The 13925-nt window shown below is 39.0% G+C and overlaps 1 protein-coding gene across 8 annotated transcripts in view; it reads right to left on the reverse strand.

Moving 5' to 3' along the window:
- Positions 1-13925, reverse strand: part of FRY (FRY microtubule binding protein) — a 223469-nt gene that overhangs the window by 145876 nt on the left and 63668 nt on the right. For 2 of the 8 annotated variants that reach the window (XM_064409055.1, XM_064409054.1), the window contains exon 1: positions 11350-11981. The exons of 4 other annotated variants lie outside the window; for them this stretch is intronic. In XM_064409055.1, the coding sequence (XP_064265125.1) occupies positions 11350-11419 (70 nt within the window). In that variant the 5' untranslated portion in view covers positions 11420-11981. Of the gene's footprint in view, positions 1-11349; positions 12143-13925 lie in introns of those variants that run through there. 2 more of the 8 variants (XM_064409053.1, XM_064409059.1) reach the window with 2 other exon arrangements.

The following is a 13925-nucleotide window of genomic DNA, read 5'->3' on the forward strand; positions in this document are numbered from 1 at the left end:
TTCTCCTTTCATTTCCAGAGGCTCTTTGCTGGGCTTTTATTGCAGATTCACCCCCCTGTGCCCTCACTTTCTTTGTGCAGTCACTGTACTGAAGCAGTTGGCTGTAAGGTCTCTGTCCCCCACCCATTCTCAACAAGATAATTTTTAACATGTACAAACAACACGGTTTATTTTGTATTTTCTCATTATTAGAGAAGGTAGAAGCATTTCAGCAGAAAATTCTAAAATTTGCCTTCAGGGACATTAGGTTTAGAAGTGCTTTAACCCAAACTGCAGAGCTAAGGAAAAGAGGGGATTTACATTTAAAAAGTAGGCAAAACAATACACACACAATCATTAATTTTGTTTAATTTTTAAAAATATGTTAACAACTTTTAAAAGTTCATTAAAACAATAACTAAAATTATTTCTGTCATTTCAGTTGCTGTGGAAGTCTGCAGGTCCCTATAACACTCACTTCTACCTGTCCTGTCCCTTACTGCTTGAATACGTGGCAGACAAATGAGTAAAAACAATCAACATTTTTAACTTCACATTCCCTTTGATAGTATTTTCATCTTCCATTACATATTTATTAAAGACTCACCAAGGACACACAGAGACTTTGCTGAATTTACTACAAACCCTGATGATTTCAGTCTTTCAAAAAGTGATATATCTATACTTCTGATTCCCAGAGAATCAGAAATTCTCTTGATCAAACAGTCATCCCAGTAAAGAATACATTCACTGTTCTGTCCTATTTTCCTGCCTATGAGCAACAGAGCAAAAACCAAAATAACCACCTAGCTTTTGTTCAGATGGCACACAGATAAAGGGTGGGGTGAGGTTATTTGTTTCAACATCTGCCTTCATAGGAAAAGAGATACAGCTAAGTAATTTTCTCCTCATTTAAGACATCAGTAGCAACAAATATGCATGCTGTGGAATTTTAAAACAACCCAATGACATTTCCATATGAAAATTACTACTTACTGTCAATTAAAAATCTCATTACATATATTAACTGGCTGAGTCACGATTTATGTATCACTTGGCTACCACGAATGTGAAGGAAAGTAAGTTCTTCCAGTACAAAAATAGAAGACAGGGCTTCATTTCCAGATCTAACACAGCATACATGTTTCTCAGTTAATTTCTCTGTGTTGATTTGCCCAGGAATAGGAATAAAGCAATCCTTCATATTCAGGTAATAATGCTGGAAGAATTTAAGTCTGTAAAGCTTCCAGATGGGAAGCACTGTATGAATGTTATTATAATAGAGACCATTGCAACCAAGTTACTTGCAGTGGTTTCCCTGCACTTTCCCTGAATTAATGAATGTCAATTTGCATCTGGCGAATGTAGTTTAGAATAGGCAGCACAATGAGTTTTGTGTGCAGTCCTCTCAGAGGTGTGACTGAAGCTGGTTTCACAGCTGGGGTATTTATGAAGGCTGTCAGAACAAGGATTTCCTCACATCTAAGAAGGCAGGAAGCTCATGCAGCCATTTTTCAATATTTGAGATTCCCTCTTCACTGTCAAACAGCCTCAATTTGCAAATTCACAGAAACTTAAGTATCTTTAAGAATTCTACCCTGCTCTGAATTGTTCTGAATTTGTTTAACATGTCCAAAAAAAGGCAGACAGGCAGACAGACAAAGTTTTGCTTCCACAGGAGAGCTATCTAAAACAATTCCAATTACAAGGGAATGACTACTTTCAGCACTTGGTATCTCAGTAATGTGCAAAGAATAAACCTCATTACGAAAATATACAACAATGCATTGCTGTGAGTATATGCAGAAATTCACTCTGCAAACTTCTCAAGGTGGAGCTTGAGAAGTTTGCAGAGTGAATTTACTCTATCGAGGTAACGTTCTGACTAAAAAACCAAATTACTCCACGCATTTAAAGGCATTCATAAATAATAATCAGAAATGCAATAAGATAATTCTGTATGTTGTATTCAACAAAACTTGTTCAAGGAAAACAGTATCAAAACAAACCAATTTTGAAATGGACATCCTTTGAAGTTTAATTTACTCCACATACAAGCTGAGACTCTTCAAAGTTAGAGAGAGAGACAGAGGAGATAGCCTGAGATTAGGAAAAAATGTTAGCATAATGACCACCCAATTATGGGATAATTCTTTCAAACCAGTATCTTCGTCAGACTTCTGTGCTGAACCACGTACTAGTTAAGAATTCAAGGGAATATAAATTTGTCTCCCAAAGTCAAGCTTTTCAAAATAAAACTAAAACCATCTGCAACTTCATCATTATAAATAAAATCAAGATCTGATGCATTCTGTTGATCATCTCTTGTCTTATACCAATCTATCTAACTTCTTCACATTTTGGCCATACACAAACTGTGATTTCTCACCCCCTCACTGACCAGTGAAAAACCACAGCAGTCTCTCAACTTGTATGCATTAGCACTACATGTGATGACTGCAAATTTCTGAAAGAAGAGACAGTACCCAGGATAAAGATTGTATAGCATGTCTCCCAAAAGGGCCTCATTTTTTTTTTAATGTGTGAAACTTCTCTCTAAGGCTCCAATCACCTAATTAAGCTCTTTATCAGCAATGTATTCCCCTAGAGAAACACGATACTGTCACTATAGCGATCCCACAGTATTTACAAAACAGCACTCGGATTTCTCTTCAAACCAGTGTCCTGAAAAGAGCCCCAAAATCTCTCTTCTGTGACATGACAAAGATGAATCTCTCAGGCACTTCTAATACCAGTTGTATCAGTGATCTTATATTATGCACAAACATCAATATTTTGGGGAGTGTCTCTACATTTGTGATCTCTCTTTCACACAGATAAGGAAGCAAGTGGATTCAGTCACTAAGTGAAACTACTGCTACTTGGCTGAGAGCAAACTAGGAAGTCAGTGTTTCTCAGATGTGTTTCATTCAGTGGCTTGTTTTAGCAAGCTCTGCTGTCTGCTGTGAAAAGAAAAACTCTGTCATCCCTCGGTTTTGAATGTGACTATAATTGGCAATCTATAGAAGATCACAAATATGTAAGGAATTGCCAGGCTTCTCAGTAGTTTCTGCAAAGAAGAGTGTCTGGGCTTCTGAACTTGAACAAGTTCTATGTTTCCCGCTCTGAGACGTGCCATATCAAGGGGAACTTCAGAACCTGGCAGACAGAGACCAGAGTGACCGTCTTGCTGAATAAAGAAGCAGAAGTGTCACTCAGTGCTTCAGTCCGCTACCACTAAATTCCCTGCCTCATCCAGTGATGGGTCCACATTGCCCTCGTTCAGCCTTTTACCACTAAGGAAGCAAGAGTAACTCTCCTTATTGACTTTGATATTCCTCGCAAAGCCCACTTCCAGTTGTGTTTTGAATTTCCAAGCACTATCTCTGCATGCCCAGGCAATGTCTGTAATTACTTCTTTGCAGCCAAATCACACTTCTGCCTCAGATATATCACCTTTTTCACACTGGAGCTCAGCCAAGAGGCCCCTGATAAGCCAAGCCAGGCGCCTCATACTCTTGCTTGTTTCCTTAAGCATGGTAATCCATTCTTGTTCTTGGAAGATGCTGTCCTCAAAGACCTGTCTGCTCTCCTAAGCTTCTTTGCCTTTTAGAGCTGTCCTACAGGAGATCCCCACTATAGTTTCTGAAATCTCAAAAACTGAAATCTACGCTCCTTAAGTCCAGGGTCTGTACACAGCCACCCTTTCACCACTCTTCTCAGGATTTGGAGCTCCAGTCAGGTCTTCCATGTTATTGGGTAACAGACACAGTTGCACTTCACCCATTTGGCCTATTGTAATTCAAGAAGTTACTTCCAACACTCTCAAGAAATCTTGACTGCTTGCAACCTACTATTTCGCACTTGCAGCAGACATCAGGAAGTTCAAGTCTCTCATGTGAACCAACATCAACAATTCATGAATTTCCTCAAGTTGTTCAAAGTTGTTTCTACACTTCCTCAACCTGATCAATGCCCTGTAACATATTCCCACCATCACCCTGTCATACTTCAAGTTATCTATGACAATCCTGACCCAGAAACTCTCCAGCACACATCCATCCCATAGAAGAGCTCCAAATCCATAAGGAGTTCCTTCACAAAGACAGGAACTTCCACTCCTTATTTCCGTGCAGGTCCTCCCTCAAGAGCTTGTATGCATCCATCCACCACAGCATTCCACCAGTGCGAGCTGCTAACACCCAGCTTGCTGCTGCTGTGACATTGTAACTTGTGACTGCATGTAGCACTTCACTTCTTCCTTAGTGTTTTCCAGAATGCATGTATTTGCATACATACATTTAAGGTATGCAGACAATATATAAAAGGCTGTCTCTCCATCCTGTTCTGGAGTTTAATACTTAATACAGACTCTCTTATTCCCTTTGCCCTACATCCTTGGCTTTCCACCCCTGTTCACTGCCACCTTACTGAACTATGGGTCATAATCCCCCCTCCACTGACACCTCTAGTTTCCAGCTGTCGGCAGGATGATGAGCCAGTTAGCAGATGTTTTGTCCTGCTTTGTCATACCATTGAACACCTTTCTATTTGCATTCTTAAAAATATAAACCATTCAATAACTTAAAATATCTTGCTAATAGAGCTAGTGCCAAGTCTGAACATTATGTTTAGTATTCCTTTTAGCTAGTGCAATAGACAAAGGATTCAGAAGAAAGAATATTTGAGGAGAAGCGATTTTCTTTCCATGGCCAATTGATTCTAATCTAGTTTAGGTAACTGCAGTGACTGAAAAATTACCGATTTACAAATAACTCAGTTACTTATCTCTGTGAAATTATTCTGCACTCCAAATTTATCATGGAAACAATGGCAGCAACTTCACTGCTGGTGCTCTGAAAAGAGAGGGATGCTAAAGCTAGACTTGTCTCCTTCCTGGAGAAGAAACTATTATTTATAAGCAGGCATAGATAAGGAGTCACCATCAAAGTAAATATGATTTACCATACAGTTCCACCAGACTAATAGCAGGAATCAGCCAAAACTCCCTCCCACTCCTAGTAGTGTACCCTCATCTCCTTTCTAATGCTGACACAAGCATCTACACCATTTTAGAAAGTTTTGCTTTCAGGATATTAACTCTGTGGATAATTAGTGTGGCAGAGAAGGGATAGGAGCATGGTGACAGGAGGAAGACACTGGGATGAGACTGTCCCCCTCCCAGTCACAGCTACTGCAATGCCATATGTGCCATTCATGGTTCCAACACCCACAGGAATTCAGTCTCTAGGGCTACCAACTCATTGCGAGTGTCTGTAGTTTCTGACCGTTTAGAAACGTAGGAATGAAAACAGAAAATAAAGTTGGACAAGCACATGCCACTGTAATTCTGTAGGGCCTGCTTCCTACTGCCCCCAAGTCAACACACAGAAGAGTTAAACTATTAATACAATGAGTATATCAAATGTGGAGAAAATAGAAAAGGATTGTTAAGTAGTAATTTAATATTACATATTAATATAATAACTTATATTCTCCAATGTTAAATTTTAAACACTACTGTATGTTTTATACTCCTAAGGTATCCTGTTTATCACTTTCCTTAGACCTATATACAGTCCCTTTTTCATAATTACAGTTTTTATATTTATATAGATATACAGAAATAAAAGATATCACAGCTTATTCAACAGTATGCTACATGAATAGAGGAAACATAAGAATTGTTAGTTCTTTCCCTGATCCTTTTGAATAATAATTAGCAATATTAGAAAAAAACCCAAGCTGCTGGTATTTTGATAACATCAAGGATATCACAAATTAATCACTCACAATGAATACATATAGTATAATAGAACAGTTTTGTTTTCACCACAAGTAAAATAATTAGAACTTTAATAGAATATCTACCAGTAACTAACAAAGCCTAGTTTCCAGATCATCTTATATTTTGGTGTTTTGAAGTTTTACCACAAAAACTTATGTACTATATTGCAGTCAAAGCATTTGTAGATTTTTATTGCAGCAATTCAAACTTTTTAATGACAAGGAAACTCATTCTGCTAATCAACTGAATCTTGCAGTAAAGCGTTTATAATTTTCTCATAGTTTTTTTTTCCCTCCACGTATGGTAGAAACGCTTCTGGAATGTCCTCAACAGAGTAGCAAACATCAAAATAAACCAAAAAATATTTTTTAAAGAGTTCTCATGTTTCCAAAGTAATAAAACTTTCATTTTCCCTTATTTCTGAGAAGAACCACATCAAAATGCAAGTTCTAAAATGGGTACCACCAGAACACAAACAGCCTAAACATTGTGGTTTACTACCTTTCCCTTTGGATCAGACCAAATACAAAGAAAGTTCCTGAGAGGTAACAGTCACCGTTATCAAGCAAGACACTTTACTGCTGACAATCACAGACTATTCATGGCTGAAGAATAAACTATGCACCCTCCCTTCAGGCTCAGTGGACAGAGCAATCAATCCCCTTCACACAGCACAGCAGCTGAATTAGCGGCATCCCTTGTCCCAGGCAGATTCAGATGCCAAGACACGAGCCCATGCACAACCTTTGTGCCCAGGGCTCCCCAAACGCAGTGGCTGTGCAAGGGCCAGCTCTCTGCAGGTGTCTCAGGGTGACACCTCCAGGGTGACACCTCAGGAGCCAGCAGGACACATGGGTCCCAGTTTCTCCATCTGCTTATCACAGCCGCTGGCTCTTTCCCTTCCCCAGCTGCTTCAGGCAAGAACTGTTCCTCTCCATGAGGTGAGCTTGCAGTACATCAGCTTCTGGAATCAGGTTATTTGGGCCTGCAAGAGTATGGATGCCAGAGCAAGAGAGGGGGGAAGGAAGGCTAGGTTCTCCTTGTTCAGTGAATGTGTTTGCCTAAGTGGGCAGTAGGAAACAGGAAGGGGCCTCTTCCCTTGATCGGTATCTTGCTATAAATCTCTAAGTGTGATAGCATGGTGTGCTCAGAGTATTCAGCCTTAAACAGGCAGTGTTTGACTGTAGAAAAGGGAACTCTACAAAACAGCTGTTATCACACTTATGCACAATAAAATCATACTAGAAGATCAAACAAATGCATCAGTGACTTGGACATAACAGAGACTTTCAGTTAAGAAAGTGTCTGTGGCCTTCCCTTTTCTCTTGCTCATCAAAACAGGACCTCATGAACACTCTGTAAAAGGCTGAGTTTTATTGCCTTGTGTATTACTTTCATTTAATGAAATGTTCTTCATTAATTTCTTTTCCTGACATGGTAGGAACATACCTTCAAGAGAAGGACAGAACATGGCAGCTGGCAATCCTCCAGGCTTCACGTCAGCCACTGGGAAGTCTCTGCCACCTGATGCTCTTTTGACCACAGAACTCATTTTGATGCTGTGTTAAGCTGGGTATGTGACCAGCAAGCTGTGGAGGAGCCAGAGATCCTGCTGGGAGTGCTGTGGGACGTGAGCTGATGTGGGTGTCTGGGTGGTCCCAGGCCTGGGCTGTCCTGATGTTCCCACCACTTGTAAACAAGAAGTAGCTTTTGACAGCTGCCACAGGGACTGAGCACACAGGGGCACAGAGAAAGAGCACACGGTGCAGTAGGAGGACTGAGCAGTGGGCTTTGTACAGCACAAAGGGCAAGAGGATGATGACATGAGGATTTTGGTATGGATGTTGGCTACTGTGGAAGACGGCAAAGAATTCTGGCTATGGAAAAGAGACCTGAAGTCCTGATACTAGACAAGTCCTTATGCTGAGTCTGCATTAAACACAAGTCTGCAGAAAACCCCCTTTCTATTCAAAAAGGTAGATAAACAAGCATTGCAATCCTTAAAATCAGGCCCTGCAGATAATTCTGTTCTATGAGAAGTGCCAAATATCATATTCCCTATGCAGAATATGCTATATCATTTAATTACACAGAAAGAAACCTTAAAACCTATCTCTAGTAACTGTGAGACAAAGAAATGCAGCTTCTACAAGCCCACACAGGAGCTGACTTGTGAGAGCACAAGTGAGCCATCTACCTGTGCCATTTAGATTCTTCTACAGAATCCTTTCCTCCAATAAACTTAATTGCTGATCAGATCTAGGAACTGCAAAAGGCAGAATTTATTACAGACTTTTCTGCAGTTTATAATGATGGTACTTTAGGTTCTTGTAGCTAGATTTCAAAATTTCTGTTCAGATTTTTTTTAAACTATGAATTTGAAAAATACATTTGGAAATGAAATTCAGAACAAATCAATATTATTCATTCAAAAAAGTAAAAAAAAAAATCTAGAGGAAAGATCAGGCTTCAAATTCTTAACACGGAAAAGATTCTTAATTGTTCTAGTTCTGGTAAGCCCTATTTTATTCATGTCAGCTTATTGACTTCAGTGGGCCAAGTAAGCAGCACTCATGTTGTTCAGGCATAGCTATTTCAGCAGTACTTTCAAAAAGAAGCAATGCAAATGATTAATGCAGTTGTTGACTAATGCAGCACTGATGAAAAACACTCAAATATTTAAGAAAATATAAGAACACATGAGATGGGTAAAAAGGCCCCTTAAGATTGTTCTTATTTTCCAACCAGAGAATCCCCGTTCTGATTCCATCTCCAACAGAATACAGGAATATTTTCCAGACAGCACAACACGTACAGTATCTTATACGTACACACGTAGAGCAAAAGTCTGTCTTGGGAACGGCACAAAGGAGTATTTTGAGATCTCTCCGTTTGATGGGATGGTTTGAATGCCAGACTGTGACTTGGCCTTTTTTATCCCCCAGGAAGAAGGGTGCAGGCTCTCTGAGAACACCCCATGGACTGTATCAGACTGTGTCATCCTGGCTGCAGCAGTTAAAGTGAACCGACCCCATGGTCCATAAATTACCTGCCTCCTTAGCTGGATGATGAACATGCAAATGCAAGCAGCATGCCTGGTGAACACCTCAGTGAGTGCTGCGTGACACTGAACTGAAATCCTGCCTGGCACGTGAAGAACACTAGTTTGTTAAACTCCTTAGATAGCAAAATCAGGGTAAAATGTCCTTCCAAGTAGAACAACTGAGTATATTTCATGGTATGGGCAACAGACATGGATGGCAATGTGCTAGAAAATGCTAATGTTCTGTGTAAGCCAAAACACAAATCAATGGAAAGACCTGGTTTTGGTGGGACTAAAAAGCCTGGGAAAGATAAATGCTGTTTCAACTGATGTTCTGAAGTGCCACTTTGAAGAAACATACATGGGCAGCACCTGTACACTCTTAACACTGCGGCAAAATATACACTCTAGGAACAAAAGTTATTTTCCTTTTAAAACTGTATGTTAGACCTCTTGCTGCTATGTAAATGCCACAACGTAATTTATGGCTTACTTCTGGTCTTGGGTGTGCAGACACGGCACCTATTCTCACAAAAACATGCTCCCATGCATGCATGTGCAGGCTTCCCAGCAGTTTCTCAAGCAAGGGAAGTGTTTTCCTCTGCTCCACCCATCACATAGCAGAGCTGAAGAAAGCTCTAGGTTTTGTTTTTTTTTAACTCCCCACTGTCTTATCAAATAGTTTGTTTTTCAGCTAGAAAGGATACGTTCAGATTTATGAACATACCCTTCCAGTATGAAAGCAAAAAAACCCCCAATTGGCAACAAGTTTAAGGCAACCTGGGATCATTTACTCTATTTCCTCTTACTGTTTCTTCAGATACAGTAGTAGGGGTGTTTATTCACTAAAAGAATGTCAGAAATATCAGTTATTCATATACTGTTTCTATTCTCTGAACTAGAACTTCAGGACTTCGAATTTCAAAGAAGCAATACCTTTCCTATACTGAAATACTTTCAATGTACTTCAAGATAAAGGAAAAAAAAAAGAACATTTATATTTAATTCTATAATGTAGTTGGTTTTATATTCTTAAGTGTTGGTTTTACTTCAAGTTACAGTAGACTATTACAAAAATAATGCCAGAACTGATTTGATTTCTGCACCATAAACTGACTTGTTTTTCTTCTGTCATAAGCTGTGCCTAGCTTGTTATAAAATATGTGCTGTCACAATACACACTTATGTTCTCAGTATTAGGTTAATATTAGTCCAAGAAGGTAACTGAATCATAAAATTCTCTCCTAGTCCTTGTGGGATCACTTATTTGAATGAATATGCACTAAATATTTTTGTAGGAGGGCAGATAAGCAATGCTGTTTAGGTAATACTATTATTCCCTGGTGGCTTCACACTTGTGGAAGAAAAACAGATTCAAACAAGCACTACTGTGTTACTGAGGTTACAAATGACCTGGAAAAATACAGTTTCTATGGATATCATTTAATGAATACAAGACTTGCATGTCACACATCTAATATAGTGTTTTGTTTATTTATTTGCAGGTATAAGGTTCTCTCCTGGTATTGAGCAGATCTTGCAATTCTTTTATACCACAGAATTTTTAAATGCTAGACTTTTATGCAGACATTATTAAATTATAGACAGTAGGATGATCAGAACCTTATTTCACACGTAGCCAAGCTGGATTTTTCCAGAGACATTGTGCTCTATCTTTTAAAAACAGTTAAATGTAGAGATTTAGCACTGTTAATAAAAGCTTCTATAGAGAAGGAATATACTGTTCATGCACTTTAACTTAAAAAAGCAAATTTCTGCCAGTGTTATCTCATCATCTTACCTAATCTGAATATATTTGCAAGCATTAAATTTTATTCAGACATCTTCATTACATAATATTGCTAAAACATCTATAGAGTAATTGATTAAAAAAGCAATGGTAATCAGGAACAGCAGTACTGAAAAGACTAAGGCAGACTAAAATGCTATTTGTTTACATTCTGCAAAACCCAGCCTGGATCAGATAAACAGATGGATTCTTTCTGGCTAGAAATATTGCATAAGATTCTGAAATTAAGCATAGAGGGTGGGAAGTGCAGCTATAAGCAATTGATGTTTTGCTTCCCATCACATCAAAATGACTTTCAGACCTGAAGTAGAATAGTTATATTTTGTCCTCGGTGCACAATTAATAAAAACCAACTTCTGAGCAATGCCACACCCTTGTGATTAAATATCATTTTAAAAAATATTTAGATAAAGTCTGAACAAATCAAACAAACATGTAGGCAGGAAATGTTGTTTGGAATGCACTCCCTGCAATGTACTGTTAGACCCAGAAAGCAGCCTAACTTCAGAATTCAATCAAGCAAAATCTAGTATAATCTTATTACAGCCCTTGCAGTTAATGAAACTTATTTAAATCTCTGACATTTTGATTTTTAGAGCTGAAAAAAAGCAAAAATTACTTGGTTTATACAACACAAACACACAGAAAGGTAAGAATCTATCCTTTAGGTTGCCCTAGCTATTTACCAAGCAACGCATAATATGAAAAGATTACTCTTCTGCTACTCACTATTGCTCCAGGATTTCAGTAAATATTTGATACTGATTTCAAAGAAGCCTGAATCCTGCTGGCTAGCCATGTCTGCTGCATACAAAGAGGCTTCTATAATTCTGAGCAGCTGAAGTGGCAGGTACTATGTATGTAGATGTGACTGTCACCAGTCAGTGATGTAAACGAGGGGTCAGAGGAGGAAATGAAGTCTCCGCAGATCCACTTCTTCCGTTCATGGTAGGTAAGCTCATTAAAAAAAATAAAAAAAGCCTCAACAACAACAACAACACACCATGAGATTTTTGTCCTTTGCTCTTCCTTCGGGGCTTATTCTTAATTCTAGCTGAAGAGTATTTTATTCCCTCGCCCCCTCAGTATTTTCATTTATTCCATTCGGCAACCGGGCAAATTTCTTCTGGTCGCTTAAGGCATAGGCAGCAGCACAGCACTTGTTCCATAGGCACAGTTAGAGGATCTTCCCGAAGGGTGTCTGAGCCGTGCTTCTGATGCCGAGCAGCCTGCCTGTCTGAAGCTGTTTTCCCATCAGAAGCTGTCAGCCTGAGCGTATGCACCTCCTCTCGCGAACCCAGGATCAACTTGAGGCCCCTCTGGAACCGTGCAGCTGCAGGAATCTCACACGCACTGCTTTGCTTTAGGGGGAAAAAAAGCACCCTCTAATGAACATCCTCTGCCTGCTCTGGTCAGCTGCTCTCCTTCCGCCTGCTTCCAAGAAGAGCCCGCTGAACTATACACAACTGCATCATGCTGCAGTAAAGCAGAGCTGCACCCATATATCTGATTGCAGTGACGCTGGGAAGGGAAAAAAGGCTCTCCCTCAGCCCAGTTGCACAAGAGAAGCACTTCCAGAGCACTAAACCCACGGCTTGCAGACTGGCTGCTTCTGCTTTTCTTTCACCGCTACAGAAAAACGTGCTGTCATTTTTTTCCTGACACTTTTTCCACCAACCCCCCCTCCCTTAACAAAGATGAGAGACAGCAAGCTGAATTCATAGCACCAAATAAGCCAGAGAGCTCACTGCTTTGTATTCACCTCTGAAAGAGCCACAGAAAACTCAGTTTGATATGATTTTTATCTTGAATAATGGTTTCTAAAAAGGAACTGAATTCACATAAGAAAAATGAGGCAGAAGCAATTCACTGCTTTTTAATCTCTCTGTATTTTCTACAAAATACTTAATTGCTAGGTACAATTTCCATATTCCTAAGGTTTTATTTCATATAATCACACTACATCACTATGCATATTTTAATGGTAATGAAGAAAAATAAGAATCGCTTTCCAAAATACTTTTTGTTTCATATATTCTTGGTATCATCCTTCCAGATATTATTTCCTGGGAATAACAGTACTTTTTTTTCTCACTTAGTGAAATAAATTTCCTGGAGCATTTCATAATTATAGTATCTGAGACAAAATAGAGCTTGTCTGCTGCTGATTCTTCTAAAAACTTTGTCAGTGATTATATTTGCACATTACTTTTAGTTTCAGTATGTGCAATATCTGATGTTTGGATTGGAAACTGAGGAACACAAGGGTCACTGAGACCAAGCTCCTGTGGTTCTCACTGAAAATATGCTAAATGTCTTCTGCAAACATACCTCATCTAGAGATAAGGTTTTGTGTCTCACTAATGACAGGCTGTTGTTTAAACTCTGTAAACCTTCTTTCAGTTCCTAAATGAACTTCACTCAAAACCTGTTTACACCCTTTCATGGACATGAACAACCAGAATTGTTCAGAGTATCTCAGGTTTGATCTCACCAGCCGTGTCAAAGACAGCTCATCAGCTCTTCCTCTCTGTGCTGTTCATTATTATCCCATTGCTGTCACTCTGCATCCCCAATTTATACTGAGACCCTGCTATCCCATTGGTACCTCCTTCCCTACCCCTCCACTGACAAAGCCTCCTTTTTCTGCCATCCTGTTTTAGCCAGTACAATGCAGCCTTTTAAAATTAAAGTTAAATTTACACCAAATAAGGGAAGTTCCAAGATCTAGGACTGATGACTTTCCACCATCCCACTAAGTGATTTTTCATCAGACACAATGCCAAGTAGGTTTGGAAGTCCTTATTCACCCTCACAAATACTGCATTAATTCCTATGTTCAAGGATTTAAGTAATACTTTCCCCTGTGGTGGTATATCACAAGCTTTTCTGGAAATGACAGATAAATTAATTTTATTGCAACTGTCTTGTTGAAAATAAAAACAGGAGGTTAATTTGCAAGTAGTTGTATTTCTTAAATCCGTATTAGATTTTATCCAACTTTAAATTAAATCCACACCTTTAAATATAATCTCCCACCAAATTTTTTTTCAGTCTTGAGTATCAAACAGCCTCTCTGTTGATGCAGATAGTTTTCCTCCCAACAAATCTGTGGTTTACATTTATGGGGCAGAATCTCTTTTGGTATGTTCAACCAAAGTGTTATTACCCAAACTGCAATGTCATATGCCTGCTCTCCACTAAGTGAATGAATAGGAAGTTAACTGGTTTTTGTAATGTGAATTTGAAGATCTTTGAGGGTTTTTTAACATCTCAGAATTGATTTTTTGTTCTGTTTGTATTAC

The sequence above is a fragment of the Passer domesticus genome, chromosome 2 (genome assembly GCF_036417665.1).
Source record: "Passer domesticus isolate bPasDom1 chromosome 2, bPasDom1.hap1, whole genome shotgun sequence".
NCBI lineage: Eukaryota > Metazoa > Chordata > Aves > Passeriformes > Passeridae > Passer > Passer domesticus.